The sequence below is a fragment of the Elephantulus edwardii genome, unplaced genomic scaffold (genome assembly GCF_000299155.1).
Source record: "Elephantulus edwardii isolate Elephantulus edwardi_28Jun2011 unplaced genomic scaffold, EleEdw1.0 scaffold00055, whole genome shotgun sequence".
NCBI classification, from domain to species: domain Eukaryota; kingdom Metazoa; phylum Chordata; class Mammalia; order Macroscelidea; family Macroscelididae; genus Elephantulus; species Elephantulus edwardii.
This window is the reverse complement of record NW_006399805.1, coordinates 17,167,955-17,183,605: the sequence shown is the minus strand read 5'-3', so window position 1 is coordinate 17,183,605 and position 15,651 is coordinate 17,167,955. Positions and strand designations below refer to the sequence as shown.

The 15,651-nt window shown below is 47.2% G+C and overlaps 1 protein-coding gene and 1 pseudogene across 1 annotated transcript; one reads left to right on the top strand and one right to left on the bottom strand.

Annotated features, from left to right (window-relative positions):
• Positions 1-217: 217 nt before the first annotated feature.
• Positions 218-10,390, bottom strand: LOC102859010 (endothelial zinc finger protein induced by tumor necrosis factor alpha-like). The gene is made up of 3 exons (XM_006887287.1): positions 10,283-10,390; positions 9,950-10,139; positions 218-855 (listed from the first exon to the last, which is right to left on the bottom strand). The coding sequence occupies exons 1-3, from the start codon at positions 10,388-10,390 to the stop codon at positions 218-220; spliced, it is 936 nt and encodes a 311-aa protein (XP_006887349.1).
• Positions 10,391-13,386: 2,996 nt separating this feature from the next.
• On the top strand, positions 13,387-14,461 carry LOC102858605 (annotated as a pseudogene).
• Positions 14,462-15,651: the final 1,190 nt, after the last annotated feature.

Genomic DNA, 15,651 nt, shown 5'->3' with positions numbered 1-15,651 from the left:
GGAAGCCCCTCAGAGGGCTAGCTTTGTCACCCCTCACCCTCCAACCGGAGAGCCCAGGAGCTGCTGCTCACCTGCTCCAGGTGAGGGGAAAAAGTCATCACCTGACCAGCAATGCACTCTGAAGGCCAGGCTCCCAGGTAAGGAGTAGCCCACAGCCCCGGAGGCCCTTCCGGACAAGACCTCACCCCAGGACTGCCAAAGGCCTAACCACTGCAGGTCAGAGTGTGCTGCCCCTATGGGCCACAGGGTCGTCGGTGACACGGCTATGACTGCGCTGGTGTAACTTGAGGGCGCCCTCACGAGCAAAACTCTTGCCACAGCATACACAGCAAAAAGGCCGCCGCTCCCCAAAGACCCCAGGGCGGCGCGGATGCGGAGGGGGAGTGCGCGTGTGGGTGCGCGCATGGCTGAGCAGAAAGCGCGGCTCACGGAAGCGGCGGCCACACTCCCCGCACTCGTGTGGCTTCTCCCCGCTGTGGATGCGCCGGTGCGCGAGAAGGTTCTGCTTGAGACTGAAGCGGCGGCCACAGTCGGGGCAGGAGAAGGGCCGCTCGCCCGTGTGTGTGCGCTGGTGCACCTCCAGGTTGTGCTTGACCCCGAAGGCTTTGCCACACTCAGGGCACACGAAGGTGGCACGGCCTGGGCTTGCGTGCGCCTTCTGGTGCCGCACCAGGCTGGGCTGCTGCGGGAAAGTCCGGCCGCACAATGGGCAACGGTGGGGTGGCTCCTCCGCAGGCTGGTGGATGACCAAGCCTCGCTCATCCCCCAGGGCCTCCTCCAAGGCGTGGTCAGGGGACCCGCCCCTGGAGGGCAAAGGCTCTGTCATGGGCCCGTCTAGCGGCTGCTCAGCAGGCCCTAGGGAGGCAGAAGCAGAGAGAAGTCAGGCTGCTACCCACAAACACTCCAGCATTGTCCACTCTAAGGATTTGCTCAAAGCAGCTTTTCCTAGCTAAGAAGTACCCTAACCCTAGGTCATACTCTGCTTCTATGCCTCCTCTGATGCCACATCCTTCTCAAATCACCCCCCATCCCTCACCCTTCCTTGATTAACTTGACCTTCACCACCTCATGTGATGGTATGTCAGCCCATCTCGGTAGTTACCCACTAGGCCTGTCCCTCAAGACACCTTCAAAGGTCACCCACTATTTGAGTTATCTTCATCTGAATGTGCCTTCATCTCCCACCAGATTCTCAGGGAGGAATGGGGACACATACCCAATTAAAGGAATTTAAACTTATAACAAAACAAAAATCCCTCTAAATGCAAAAGAGGCCTAAATTAAAGGCAGCAATTCCTAATTTATCTAAATGAGGTATGAGCATTTAATGGTTTGAATCACAGAACCGACCTAGGAGTTGGGAGGAAGGTAGTAGTTCAGCTTCACTCATCTTTGTAGCCCCACAGCCAGGCCTGACCCAAGAAAAATCAATCCACTAAATGCTTAACATTGCCGCTTCCACCACACCCCATTTGTACTGGCTCTCCTGAAGGACCGCAGTACTCTGGGCGCTCCTTTCCTCTTAAACTGCTCCCCTGTATTCTCAGGACACCTGGTTTTACAGAAGAGGGAGCTAGTTCTCAGCAAGGTCAACATACCTGCCCAAGGTCACACAGCAGCCAGAACCAGGAATAGACCTCAGGTCTTCTCTCTGACAGCTGTTTTCACTGTGCAGCAGCCCAGCCAATAAAGGACCCTCACAATGCATACACCCACAACCAGCTCTGCAGAGCCAGGCAGACCCAAAAAGACGCCTGCCCTTGTAGGGACACGGTGTGCTTCCGCCACCACAGACCAGGCAACTTGTTCCTGCAGGCACTGAGACGCTGCAACCGTCTGAGCTCCCCGCCAAGCCCCCTCCCTGCTCAGACTCTGCATGTTGGCCATCCCCCAAGCCCTCCCCATAGCCTCGGATAATTTGCCAGCAGAGTGAGGTCTCAGGGGCTGTGTCCCTACCTTCAGCCAGCGATGAAATGGAACAGTCCCTCGCCCTAGAGAAGATGCAAGCAGCACTTCGAAGAGACCAGGCGCACAAATCTTTCCTAGGAAGCTGCACTGATATTTGCAAATAGCCCATTACAATCCCCAGGACAGTCTCATCCTGACCCTGTCACAGGGCCGAAGGTCCACGCATGGTCCTGGCCCTCCCCAAGTTCCTCCTTCCCGCCACACACTCAGGGCCTGGGCTGCACCCTGGTCTCTCCGTTCTCTAGCGGTGGTTCTTTCCTTAAGAGTCTGCACTGCCCGGCGCTAATACGGTAACTCTCCAGAAGACTCTGTATCCTCTCTCCCTCATCCCCATAAAGAGTGTTTCCGCAACACTAAAAAAAAAAAAATTAAAAAATAAAACACTGCATTAATCAAATGAGCTGAGCTAGCACTACCTTGCCAGCTACCAGGTTAAGAGCGCCCTGAGGCTGGTAAACTCCACGCCGCAACCCCACCCCAGCGAAAATACGGAGGCCTCTCTACTGCAGCTGCAAACCCACCCCACCTCGCAGGCAAGGTCTGGATGCCTGGGGGAAACAGTGGGTCCACTTCAAGCTCCCCTACGTTGCAGGAAACCACAGAGTCCCTGAGAAACACGAAATTAACGCACGGCACTCCCAGACCCAGTAACGGAAATGTACGGCTCCCAACAAATACTGTAACGCGCCGCAGTGACGCGTTTCGGAGTCTTGGCACAGATAAATACGGTAACTGGGCGGCTTCCTCTGGTCCCCAAAGCCTCCTCCAGCTGCTATTATTGCCTAGCATCCCTGCGAATCTGGGAGTTGGAACATGCATAAACTGACGGGCAGAACAGGGAGTCCACGAGGGCTGGCCCACGTGGGACAGAGGACCAAATGGAGTCTGGCTGGAACCAATGCCGCCCGTCCTATCCCCTTCCTCCTGCCCAGCCATTGCTATCAGGGATTTTGAGGCCTAAAGTCGACACTTAGCATCATCCTCTTCTCTCTTATCCTAAATTCTGAATACTCTGGTCCCAATTAGCCCTCTCTATCTGGAAAGTGAGACTTAGGGCCCCTGGATGTACAAAGACTTGTTTGCCTACGAGAGGGAGAATCTGGCAGTGGTCTTCACGTATCCAAGGGTACACAGAGACTCTGCAGATGGATCATGTAGGGTTCTCTGCAGAAATGTCCCCTCCTCAGAACTGGGCATGCATGTGACAACTTAGGCCTAATGAAGCCCATGGAAGGCCACTTGGTGCAGGTGGGTTAGGCTGAGCTGCACCAGCAGCTGTGGAGTAATGACATCCTTACCTGTGCATCCCACCCATTATCTCTGGGTTCTTCCGCAGCTGCCTTTGGGCAAGGCTATGCTCTGTAATTACCCAATTCAATAGTGGTTCCTCAGAGCCCAGAGGGCTGGATCACCCCCATCATGCCATGTGCTATAGTTATAATGGTAGCAATCATAGGAAATGATCTGGAAGGTACCTTAGAAAACATATAATCCAGCACCACTATTTAAAAGTGAAGAAGCAGGACTAAAGAGTGGAAAGGTTTTCATACTTAAAAGTGTTGGTGGTGAACCTGTGAACTGGACTGTTGCAGTAGGGTCACAGATGTTGCTCAGGCCCCCAAGGTTGATAACACTCTCTATCCTCAAAGCCCCTTGTGCTGACCTCATATCCCCACATCAAAGAGGAAGGCTGTGTGTGCCCAGTACATCAGCTCTATTTGGTTTTGGAAAAACATCTACAAGCTGTTTCTGCCCTTTGGACCCCTGGTGTGTGTTGTGTGTGGAGGGGGGAGCCATAGACAGAGGAAAGTCCAAAGATGCACATGCTCCAAAGTCTTCTTTTCTTTTACTAAAGCCCAGTCATGACCCAAAACATCAATTCAACCATATCCTAAGTAGGCCTACTGGAGACTGTTACAAGCATTATGAGAACAGAGATCTATGCAGAGAAAGTGTAGTGAGGTAGGTAGAGATGGGAAGACATAGAAGCTGCAAAAACAGCTAAAAATTTATGGAAAATAATGGGTAGTGTTCCAAGAAGCTCTTATTCAAACAAAGCAAGGAACACACCATGGATTACAGTCAAGAAAGGTTATGTGGCAGGGCTGTATCCTTTCTCCATACCTATTAAATCTGCATGCTGAGCAAATCATTCAAGTAGCTGTACTTTATGAGGAAGAATGTGGCATCAGGATTACTGGGAAACTCATCAACAATCTGTCTGTAAACTTCTGTTATGAGACTCTTGTCTGAGATGATATTACCAAATGTTTGTTCAGTGAGTAGGTTTTCTTTTCACACTGTTGGAAAAAGTTTTTGATATGCACAGGGATTTAACCTTTAGACGATCCCATTCCATTTTTATCTTCTTCAGATTGTGCATTTCTGGCTGTATTTGGCAGTCTCTTTGTACTGGAAGTTTACAGAATACTACTGGGCCTCCACAAAAAAAAGACCGATAGCCCAATTACAAAATGGGCAAAAAAGCATGGAAAGAATTTTCACAGAGGAAGATATTTGAATGGCCGACAAATGAAGAAGTGCTCAAAATCATTGGCAATAAGAGAGATGCAAATCAAAACCACAATGAGGTAGCATCTCACTCCAGTAACAAAGGCAAAGTTTACCAGGGCAGCAAGTAATAAATGTTGGAGAGGATGTGGTGAAATAGGAACCCTTATACATTGTTGGTGGAATTGTAAAATGGTACAACCACTCTGGAAGGCAGTTTGCTGCTTCCTCGAAAAGCTGAACATAGAAATTACATATGACTTAGCTATTCCACTATTTGGCATATACCCTGAGAAAATTAGAACTGAGGCACAAACGGAGACTTGTACAACAATGTTCATGTTAGCATTAGTCACCATCGCTAGAACATGGAAACAGCCCAGATATCCAACCATAATCGAATAGAGTGAGAAATTACGGTACCTTCATACAATGGATTATTACATTGCACTCAGGAGCAATGATTTTGTCAATTATTACCTAGCTTGGGAGGGACTGGAGAGCATTATGCTGAGTCAACAGATACAGTCTCACAAGGGCAAATATTGTATAAAATCATGATTGTTGAAAAAGTATGAGGATCTAAGTCGGTGGGAGGGTAGAAGCAGAGGGATGGGGGGTATATGGGGGCGTGGATTAATACTGGAGTTGTACAATCTGAAGAGGGGGTGAGAGAAATTGGAAGAATCTGGTCTGGAAAACAATGTATTTTAATTTTGTAAATAAAATAGTATAATAAGTTAAAAAAAGAAAAAAATCAAACCTTAAAAACACACCAAAAAAAAAACCAAACAACCAAAACAACACAATCTGTGTTATGTGATACAATCTTACTGCTAAGTGTGGTAGACTTGAAAAGCTTACTGTAGAAGATGAAAGTCTTCAATTTTCAATATGGATTACATCTCAAAATCAAGAAGACAAAAATACTCACCAATGGGTCAACAGGCAACATTCGGATAGATGGTGATTGTTGTTATGTGTCATCAAGTTGCCTGAGACTCATAGTTACCCTATGTACAGCAGCTCTGAAGCCTGTCTTGTCCTGAGCCAATCTGATTCCAAAACACATACCCTTGTTGGCCCAGTTACTGTATCTATCCATCTCATCCAGGGTCTTCCTCTCCTGCACTGAAAATCTTAGCCTACAAGGACAAACGTAGTTTCACCCTCGCCAAGACAGACCTATTTGTTTCCTTGGTGATCTTTTCTAGCACCACAACTTGATGCCATCGATACTTCTTCTGTCATCCTGAGTCATTGTCCAACTCTCTGATGCATAGCAAGTAATTGCAAAGACCATAGCCTGGGTCAGGTGCACCTTAGTCTCTAAGCTGACATCGTTGCTTTTCAGTACTCTGAAAAGTAAAAATGCCACGTAAGCTGTAATGATTGATGGAGAAAAGGTTAAAGTTGTCAATTATTTAATCTTAGTTGGATCCACAATCAATACCCTTGGTACCAGCATTCAGGAGATTGGGAGATGTATTGCAATGGGAAAGTCTGCTTTCAGGGACCTCTCCAAAGTACTAGGAGAAATTATGTCAGTTTAAAGTCTAAAGTGTGCCTGATTCAAACCATCATTTGCTATACATCTGAGAGCTGGACAGTGAGTAAGAATGACAAAAGAAGAACTAATTTTTTTGAGTTATGGTGTTGGAAAATAATACTAAATATCCTATGGACTGCCAAAAAGAAGTCTTGGAACTAATTCAGCAAAAGCGCTCCTTAGAAACAAGGATGGTGAATCTTCGTCTCATATACATTGGGCATGTTGTTAAGAGGGGCTATTCCTTGGGAAGAGACATCATACATGGAAAGGTGGAGGGTCAATGAAAGAAAGAAAAACTCTCAATGAGATGGTTTTAAAAAGTGATTGCAGCAATGGGCTCAAGAATACCAGAGGTGAGGAGGATGGCAGAGACAGAAAGAACAAGGCTCAGATCTGTTGTTCACAGGGTCATTATGTATCATTGTCAATTTGTCAGCACCTAACAATGGCTGTTGGCTGGATCTTGTTGTGTGAAAAAAAAAACAAAACAGAGGTAAACCTTGCTCTGTTGGGAACCAGCATGGAGAGAGACTTGTGTGCTGAGATTTAGACATATGCCAGAATCTTGTGAAGATGGTAGCCCACTTACATATGATAAGCAGAAACTCAGTAAACTGCTGAAGTGGCCAAGTAATTATCTCCACACACAGTGTTCTTGGGTATGGAGGAAAGACAAACAAATCTGCAGAAACATGGTGCTTGCTTAGGAACTAACAATCAAAGTTGTTTATCTTAACTTGCTCTTTGAGAAGACTTCTAAATATAAAGTGTTAAAGGCAATATGGACTCTTCCTGAGTGGAGTCCCCTGACCCTCTTCTTAAAGATTAAATTTTCTGTGTTTTCTTTCAGTTGTTGTTTTGTTCCCCTTTTCAAAGTACTCTGGTTCTGAGAGCTGGATCTCACATTGCTAACTGCACCATCCTTACAATCGCTGCCCTATTCAAACCAATTATTGCAGTCACTGTGTTAATCCATCTTGTTAGGGGACGGGATGCCCTTCTCTTTTGGTGACCTTCCTAAACAAGCTATCTTCTTCAAAGAACTGCTGTCTCCTGATACGCCTGAAGTATATGAGATGAAGTTTCACCATCCTTTCCTCTAAGAACATTGTGACTGCATCACCTCCAAGACAGATCCGATTGTTCTTTTGGATGTTTGTGGTGTATTCAATATTGTTCACCAACAGCATAATTCAAAGGCATGATTTCTTTTTCAGTCTCCCTTCTGCTCAACTTTCAGATGCATATAAAGCAGTTGAAAATATAATGGCTTGGGTCAGGTGCACCTTAGTCTTTAAACTCACATCTTTGCTCTAAAATATTTTAAAGTGGTCATTAACAGCAAATTTATCCAGTGCAACATGTCTTTTAACTTCTTTACTGCTGCTACCATGAGTATTGACGGTAAATCCAGGTAAAAGTAAATCCTTTATAATGTCAACCTTTTCTCTTTACCATACTGTTTCCGAGGATTTTTTATCCTTGATATTGAGATGTAATCTAAATTGAAGGCTGTAGTTCTGATGTTCTTCAGGAACTGCCATAAGTCTCTTTCACTTTCTGCATGCAAAGCTGTGTTATCTGTACCACACAGGTTGTGTGTTACTGTGATGTAAGAAGCTATGACACTAGTTTTTCAAATACTAGCAAGGTGACCCTTTATCAACAAATTTCAGTAAGTTTCCAGACTAGGGAGCAGGTATGGTAATTCACTTTTGAAATAACAGGACCTTGAAAACCCTATGCATGAATGAGTGGAATAGGAACCTTTTAAGAGCTGAATGTATTTGTGCAGTTGTTTCCTGTTCCCTTATACAATCCCTCAACCTCTAAGTATTTTAGATTTAAAACACCAGACTAACCAACCTGACCCTCTCTGATTTAATGGCATGTCTCCTTCTAAATAGTCTTACCTGATTTCATTCTTTTAAAAAGAAAAGGAACTAAGAATTATGCCAACAGTGCAGTGCGAGCTGTGGGGAAGTGTGTGATTGTGGCAGTGGAAGAGCCTCCAGTCAACAGGAGGTCTGAGATCTGACATCAATTTGCAATGACCTCGGTGGACATATCACACTATCCCCAACCCCTCTCTTAGAGGGTCAAATAGCAATTTTTGTCATGGTAAGACAGGATAATGTACAAGGAAGTCTGGGTGGATAGAATGTCCCAGGCTACTAGCATATAAAATGGGCTATTCCATGTAGGTCTGTGAGTACCTGGGAGGGGAAGGGGCATATGTCCCTCACCTTGTTCTCAGGTTTAGACTTGTCACCTTCTAGCCAAAAAAAAAAAAAACAAAAAACAAACCTGTGAGAGGAAAGTGGCTGAGGTTAGGGAATGACATTCTGGTGAACTTGAATGAGGAGAAAAAGCAACTCCATTAACCCTCATATCTCATTAAGTCCCACTGTTTATGTGTGACTGACTGTCACTAAACAGGTCACTGCTCAACAATGACACTCCCACCCACAGACTCTCCAGTGCTTGCATGATGATCCACTCAGGCACCTGCTCTAATGGGCTCTGTCCTCACAGTTCTTGGCCCTCCAGCCCATGAACTTGTGACAGCACACAGAAATCTTCCTCAAGGAGGCAAGTTGCTAGGCTACAAGCCTTCCTCGTCTGGATCCAGATGAGATTCAGGACACTTAGCCCAAGGCAGGCAGACTGGGCAACAGCAAGCTGACTGCAAGGATCTAGGGAGAAACCTAGGCTAGGGTGGGTCAAAGACATCCTGAAAACTAAGTGATCCCATGGGTGAACACGGATACACCGTGAGTAGTTCAGTTACTTATGGGAAACCGGGTAGGGCATGGAAAGATGGGATGTTGGAGGATGAGGTGTGAAAGGCATCAGAGAGTATGCGTTATGGTCCCTAAGTTCTAACTAGCCCAAGTCCTGGGGTCTGCCATGTATTACAAGGCTCCTCCTTCACATGTCCTTCTGGAACGTGGAAAGGTTGATGGGTGACTGGAAGCTTCCAAGGAAGAGAGCACTGAATTCAGTGCTGCACAACTTTCTCCTTCCTGGACTCTAACTCCTCTCACCTCCCAGCTCTCTAAATTAATGTCCTAACACTCACCCTCTTGTCATCCTCTTTTCCCACAGAGGCAGATGTGGTCTTGAACCAGGGGTTTTCTGTAGATAACCAGGGCCTCAGAGGCATCGCCTTAAGTGTATGAAGGGTGCTGCAAGTCGAATGCTCCGTGGGAAGAAGGCAGCAAGCTGACTCGGAGAAAAGAAATCACTGTCACCTCCTCCAGAAAGAAACAGAGCCGTAAAGGCTAGGGTTACACAAAGGCTCCATTCCTGTCCTGGGGGCAGTAGGACCCTCAGAGGGCACAGATCCAGGTTCCAAGGAGGAGATCTGAAAAGGCGCACAAGACCCTATGGCACAGGGTCTTGTTCTTCATGTTCTCTCTGAAGCTCTGGGGCTGGTGAGGGGCCTAGTCAGGCAAATAAAAGTAGCAATCCTCAAGCCACCAAACCTCCTCCAACCCATGCCCAGGTCCTAACACAGACAGCAGGGCTGGGTCAGATCCATCACACACACCTCCAACAGTGGGACACTCTGACCTGTTGTGCCTCCTGACCACCTGTTCTACCAGAAGCACCTGTTAAGCTATACCAACGCTGTTAGGCATATTGGGTACTGTGGACATGTCTGCCCCTGTCCACAGAACACTGACTTCAAATCCTGGGTGTCTCAGTCTAGCTGAGGCCTGTCCTCTCTGCCTAGCCCTGGGCTTTGGGGCGGAAAGAGGGGAGGGGCTCTAGGAACATCCTCTCTAGGCCTCTGGGTTCCCCTTCTCAGGACTGAGAGGTCTGAAGAGCTGCCTCTGATGGAGGGTCACATCCTCCAGCTCTGAAAGCCCTTGACCATTTCCAATAAGCCCTAAAGTCCATCAAAGTACCTACTCCCTGGTGCCAGGGCCAGAGGCTGGGCGCCACGGTGGACTTGCTGGAGCTTGAGCAGATGCTTCTTCTGGCGAAAGCCACAGCCACAGGCCGTGCACAGGTAGGGCAACTCACCCGTGTGACTGCGCTGGTGGCTGGTTAAGTTCAGCTTCTGACTGAAGCGCCGGCCACACTCAGGACAGGTGTAGGGCTGTTTGTCCATACAGATGCCAGTGGACAGTGAGCACAGACCACCAGAAGAAGCTTTTGCCACACTTGTTGCAGATGAACTGGTGGCCCTCACAGGGCCTCCACGTACCACCAACTGCAGCAGGAGGCCAAGAATTGCCTCACCAGCAGGAACATGGTCCCAGCCAGGCCCACCCAAGCAGGCCTTGAAGTTGCTGGCTCAGGTGGGCATTCCTGGTGGGCAGTTGTGTGCCCAATGTGCTTCTGCACCATGGCCCCAGCTAGCTGGCGAGATCTCGGACATGCATGCGTTGGTGGGTACTCCAAGCAGGAGTCATGAGCCTGCTGGTGCTGGAGCAGGGGAAACAACAGAAGAGTCGCTCACCCATGTGGTGATGCTGGTATCACACCAGATATGGTTTCTGGCTAAAGCTCTTGCTAACTCTGCCACAGAAGCTCGGCCTCTCCCCAGTGTGCACACACTGGTGGATCTTCAGATAGGAAGATGAACCCCTTTCCGCAGTCCAGGTATACAAAGTGGCCCTGGGAGACAGAGGGTCAGGTATAGGGGGCTGGGGCCGCTGCAGCAGCCTGGCCCACCTGGACCCCATCGTGCTCACTGGCAGGAGCCCACCTTTGACCTCCAATCTTTTCTTGTCTCCTGGAGGGCACAAGGTGTCCCACGGCTTGGCATGGCAAAAGGCTGCAACTCTGCAGGAAGGCCTTTTCCTTGTCTCTCTCAGGGAGCACAGCTTGGGGCGCTAGCATCTGCAGGGGCCACTCCAGCTTCTCCTGATTAATCTTCATCCCCAGCCCAACTCCTGCCAGAGGCAAAGGGAAGAGAGGATGAGGAGAGATTACTCACTGATGTGGACAGTGATAACCTGCAAAAAGCATGGAGATAAAGTGGCCATGAGGGCAGAAAGTGGTGGAGAGGGAAAATAGACAAAACCGGGTCTGTTCAAGTTCCCTCTAGAGTGTTCACTTGCCACCTGCAAGTTCAAGGTCCTCAGCATGCCTTTGCTTTTGACCATCCACAAGCACAGTGGTTCCCATGGCCATCATTAAGCTCAGCAACTCATTAGAAGGCTCAAGAAAGCACTGTACTTAGCATGAGTCTTATTGTAGCCAAACAGAGAGACAAACAGGGTGAGGGCTAGAAGGTTCCAAATGCAAAGCTTCTGTCGCTCTCCAGGGCATAGCTGTTATTCACTTAGCATCAAACTGTGGCAATGCTCAACAACACTGCCACTCAGGAAGTTCCCTCACACAAACTGGACTAGATCACTGTCTACATGCCTGAACTCAGTCTTGAGTACTCTGGCCTTACAATTCTCCAGACGGGCCCATATTACAGAGTTTCATTCACACCTCTCTAGTCATACAGCTGTCTCTCTGGTCTAGCTAGCCCCCACTCAAACACTACTAGAGTTACATGTCAGCCATGAGATCACTCCTGAATACTAAAGATCTTCCAAACACTTGGGAAATTCCAAGATGCCTTGAGTCTACTTGGGCTGCCAGAGCAAAAAGCTACAAAGTAGATGGCTTTAAAGAACAGAAATACAGTTCTCACCATTTTAGAAGCTAAAGACCAAATTCAGAGAATCTCCAAGGCCTTGTTCTGTCTCTCTACTCTAAGGGAAATATGTGCCACATCTGCAGCTCCAGGCCTTTCTTGTCTTCCTTGGCTTGTAGACAGATCCTCTCATGTAGTCTTCCCTCGCAGATGCTTCTCTTTTATAAGAGCTAAGTCTAAGGCACACCTACTCCAGTATATGGTTTGAAACAACTTAAAATAAAGAAAAACCCCATTTCCCAAACAAGGCCACATTTACAGGTGTAGGGTTAAGACTTCAACATTTTCTTTGTTCATTTAGGGGCAGAAGGAACACAACATAATACTATCCATACCACCATACTTTGGCCTCCCCAGAATTTACAGCCTTCACAGATGCAGAACACATTTACCTCATTCCTGTATCAAGCCCTAACCCATTTCCGCATCAGCTCTCTGGGGATGAACTCTTCTCTATCTGCAAACCTGTGAAATCAAGGACATATATGACCTGCTTCCAAAATACAATGGTTGGAATGGCATAAGGCAGACATCACAAAACAGAAAACTGAGGGAAAGGTGGGATGATGAGGGCCAAGCAATCACCTCTGAAATTCAGTAGGGAAAATTCAGCAGGGCAAATTCCATTCACTCTTGACAAGAATCCTCTGTCCCCAGGCCTCCATGGTGCTCATTCAACCCCGGAAAGCCCTGATCTAACGGTAATTATCAGTGCTGCTTGTGTAGACAGCCCTACTGGTCTCTTGAGCTGCTTCCAGGGCTGCCTGAGTGGTTTTTGTTTGTTTTGGGCTTTAAAAAAAAATTTTAGGATAACTTCGCATTCACCGATCTCCATCTTCTCAGTTCATGCTTGTAGAATGTCAAGAAGCCTTTTTCTTCCATTAGGTCTCATCTCTGTCCCTTTTATTTAAAGATGGAAAAATCCTGATAAGATGGATAACTGTATATATTTGTATACCAAGTAAGTGTTTAGTCACATTCTTTTTTTTTAAATTTATTAGTGTGTGTGTGTGTGTGTGTACCATCAAATCCGATCTCACTGGTACAGGAAGAGATTGTTCATCCTTCTCCAGCAGAGCATCTGATGGATTTGAACTGCGCACCCCTGGGACTGCAGAGCAGCTCCTTGCCACTAGGCCACCAGAGCTCACCATTTAGTCACATTCTTAATGTCCCCTCCAGATAATACTTTCTAAATTTTTATAATAGATTTTTTCTAATCTTCAAGCTCCGGCTCTTTTTTTGCACGGCTTATTCCTCTCTACCAGCATTTTACTATCATCAGCAAAGAAAAACCAGACTGTACCTTGAAGGTGATACTTAGAAAAATCTATAGTTAAGGGAGCTCTGGTAGCCTAGTGGCAAGAATCCCAGAGGTACATGATTTGAATCCACCAGTTGCTCTGCTGGAGAAGGAAGGACAATCTTCTCCTGTACCAGTCGGATCCAAAGTGTCTGTAGTTAAATATCGACAACTTAAAACTTTTCCATCAAACATAACTCAGCCCAAGTCTTTGATACATAACAAGAATCTTCTCATTTCTTTCTGGGTCCTTATTAGAACTGTCTTTAATAGACAGTCGAGACCTCATCTAGCCCAGAGCACAGGTTCCTCTACACAGTTGTCTGTTTCACATCTGCCACGCCAGCTCACCATGGACAATGTCATGTGGTCAACAATGGCTCCAGCATGTGCAAGGCTGGCTTTGCGGGTGACGCTGTCGCCACCACCCCCAGCTGTCTTCCCCTGCATCATGGGGCTGCCTTCCCCTCCATCATGGTATGCCCTCGGCACCAGGGCATGATGGTGGGCATAGCCAGAAGGACTCATACAAGGGTGATGAAGGTCAGAGCAAGAGACCTCAAGTACCCCACTGAGAACAGTACTGTCACCAACTGGGAAGACATGGAGAAAATCTGGCACTACACCTTCTACAAACTGCATGTGGCCCCTGAGGAACATCCTGTGTTGCTGGCAGAGCCCCACCTGAACCCCAAGGTGAACCAGGAGATGACCCAGATCATGTTGGAGACCTTCAACACCCTGTCGCTATCCAAGCCATGCTGTCTCTGTATGCCTCTGGCCAGACGACTGGCATCATGATGGATTCTGGCGATGGGGTCACCCACACTGTGCCCATCTATGAGGGGAACGCCCTCCCCTACGCTACCCTGCATTTGGACATGGCTAGCCAGGACCTGATGAACTACCTCATGAAGAAGATCCTCACCAAGCAAGGCTACAGCTTCACCCAAACAGCTGAGCAGGAAATTGTGCCCGACATCAAGAAGTAACTCTGGTATGCCCTGGACTTTGAGCAGGAGATGGTCATGGTGGCCTCCTTGTCCCTCTTGGAGAAGAGCTGTGAGTTGCCCAACAAACAGGTCACCACCATAAGCAATGAGCATTTCTGCTGCCTGAGATGCTCTTTCAGCCCTCCTTCCTGGGCATGGGGTCTTAAGGCATCCACGAAACTATCTTCAACTCCATCATGAAGTGTGACGTTGACATCCGCAAGGACCTCTACGCAAACGCTGTGCTGTCCAGTGGGACCAACATGTAGCCAAGCTTCACGGGACACAGAAGGAGACCATTGTGCAGGCCCCAGCACAATGAAGATCAAGATCATTGCTCTTAGTGCAAATTCTCTGTGTGGATCAGAGGCTCCATCTTGGCCTACTTGACCACCTTCCAGCAGATGTGGATCAGCAAGCAGGAGTATGACAAGTCTGGCCCCTCCATCGTCCCCTGCAAATGTTTCTAAGTGCACTGTTTAGTTGTATTACACCCTTTCTTGATAAAAAAACAAAAACAAAAAAATCCAACCGTAACTTGTGAAGAATAAAAAGCTGAGATGAAATTATCATGGTTTTATTTGTTACAATGTTTTGTGCCCGTGCGTGTGTGTGTGCGTGTGTGTGTGTGTGCGCTCGCGCATGTGTGTGCTTGATTTAAGGATTTAAAACCTGGAATGGTGAGGGTGACAGCAGTTGGTGTGGAACAATAACTTCCCCCCCTGAGTTCTACAATGTGGCCCAGGACTTAAATTGTACATTGTCTTTGTTGTTGTTGTTTTAAATAATCATTCTAAATAACCGTGACATGGAGATGTGACAAGAAGTTCTTGCCTTTCCAAAAGCCCCTCCCTTCACCTTAAGGAGAAAAAACCCATCTCCCCCACCCCAGGCCCACACACACAGACAGGGGGTTGGTAGACAGCATTGCTTTTGTGTGAATTATATGTAATACAATTTAAAAAAAAAACAAAACACAACAACTTCTCTTTAATACTTGTTCTTTTAGTTTAGTTTTTGTTTGCCCTATTCAGCCATTGGAGGTACTATTTTTTGGGGTCCCTGCCACTCCTCCCAACTGTAGAAATATGAAGGCTTTTGGTCTCCCTAGGGTGGTTGCGATCTGGAAGCAGCTAGGACTTTTACCTGTAACTGACTTGAGACCAAATGAATAAAAGTTCATACCTTAAAAAAAACCCTTTTAATAAAAAAAAAAAAAAACAAAAAACAAAAAACAACTTTTAATAGCCATAGGTCTGCCAACAGCCTATTCAAGGCAAGCTAGGCTTTTTCTATCAAGTGCTTCCAAATTCCCCGGACTTTTAACTCATTGTCCAAGTACAAAACCCACTTGTACTTCAATATCTGTTGGGGAAGCTCCCCAGTCTCAGTTTCCTAGGGCTGCGTGATGATCACTTTCATGGGCCCACTTGGGTCAGCTATGGTTCTCAGCTATGGTTTGGCAAGTCAGTGACCATGGTGGTTTGATATAAAGAACCATCTGTCAGAAAGGGAGTTTCTCCAGAGACATAGACAGCTGTCTGACAGACAACTCTCTCGACACTGCACTGCCTGACCTCTCAACCCTGGGATATAAGCCTGCAGGGTTCACAACCTGCCGCCTGACCTGCACTCTGGGCCTACATGAGCCATTTTCTTG

Bases quoted from the DNA above. Each gene is read 5' to 3' on its own strand.
- LOC102859010 (XM_006887287.1), bottom strand. From the start codon at position 10,390: ATGGTGCAGAAGCACATTGGGCACACAACTGCCCACCAGGAATGCCCA. The intron at 10,140-10,282 runs GTGAGGCAATTC...ATGGACAAACAG, and splicing joins CTGGGACCATGTTCCTGCTG to CCCTACACCTGTCCTGAGTG. The intron at 856-9,949 runs GTAGGTACTTTG...CTGCCTCCCTAG, and splicing joins TCTGGCCCTGGCACCAGGGA to GGCCTGCTGAGCAGCCGCTA.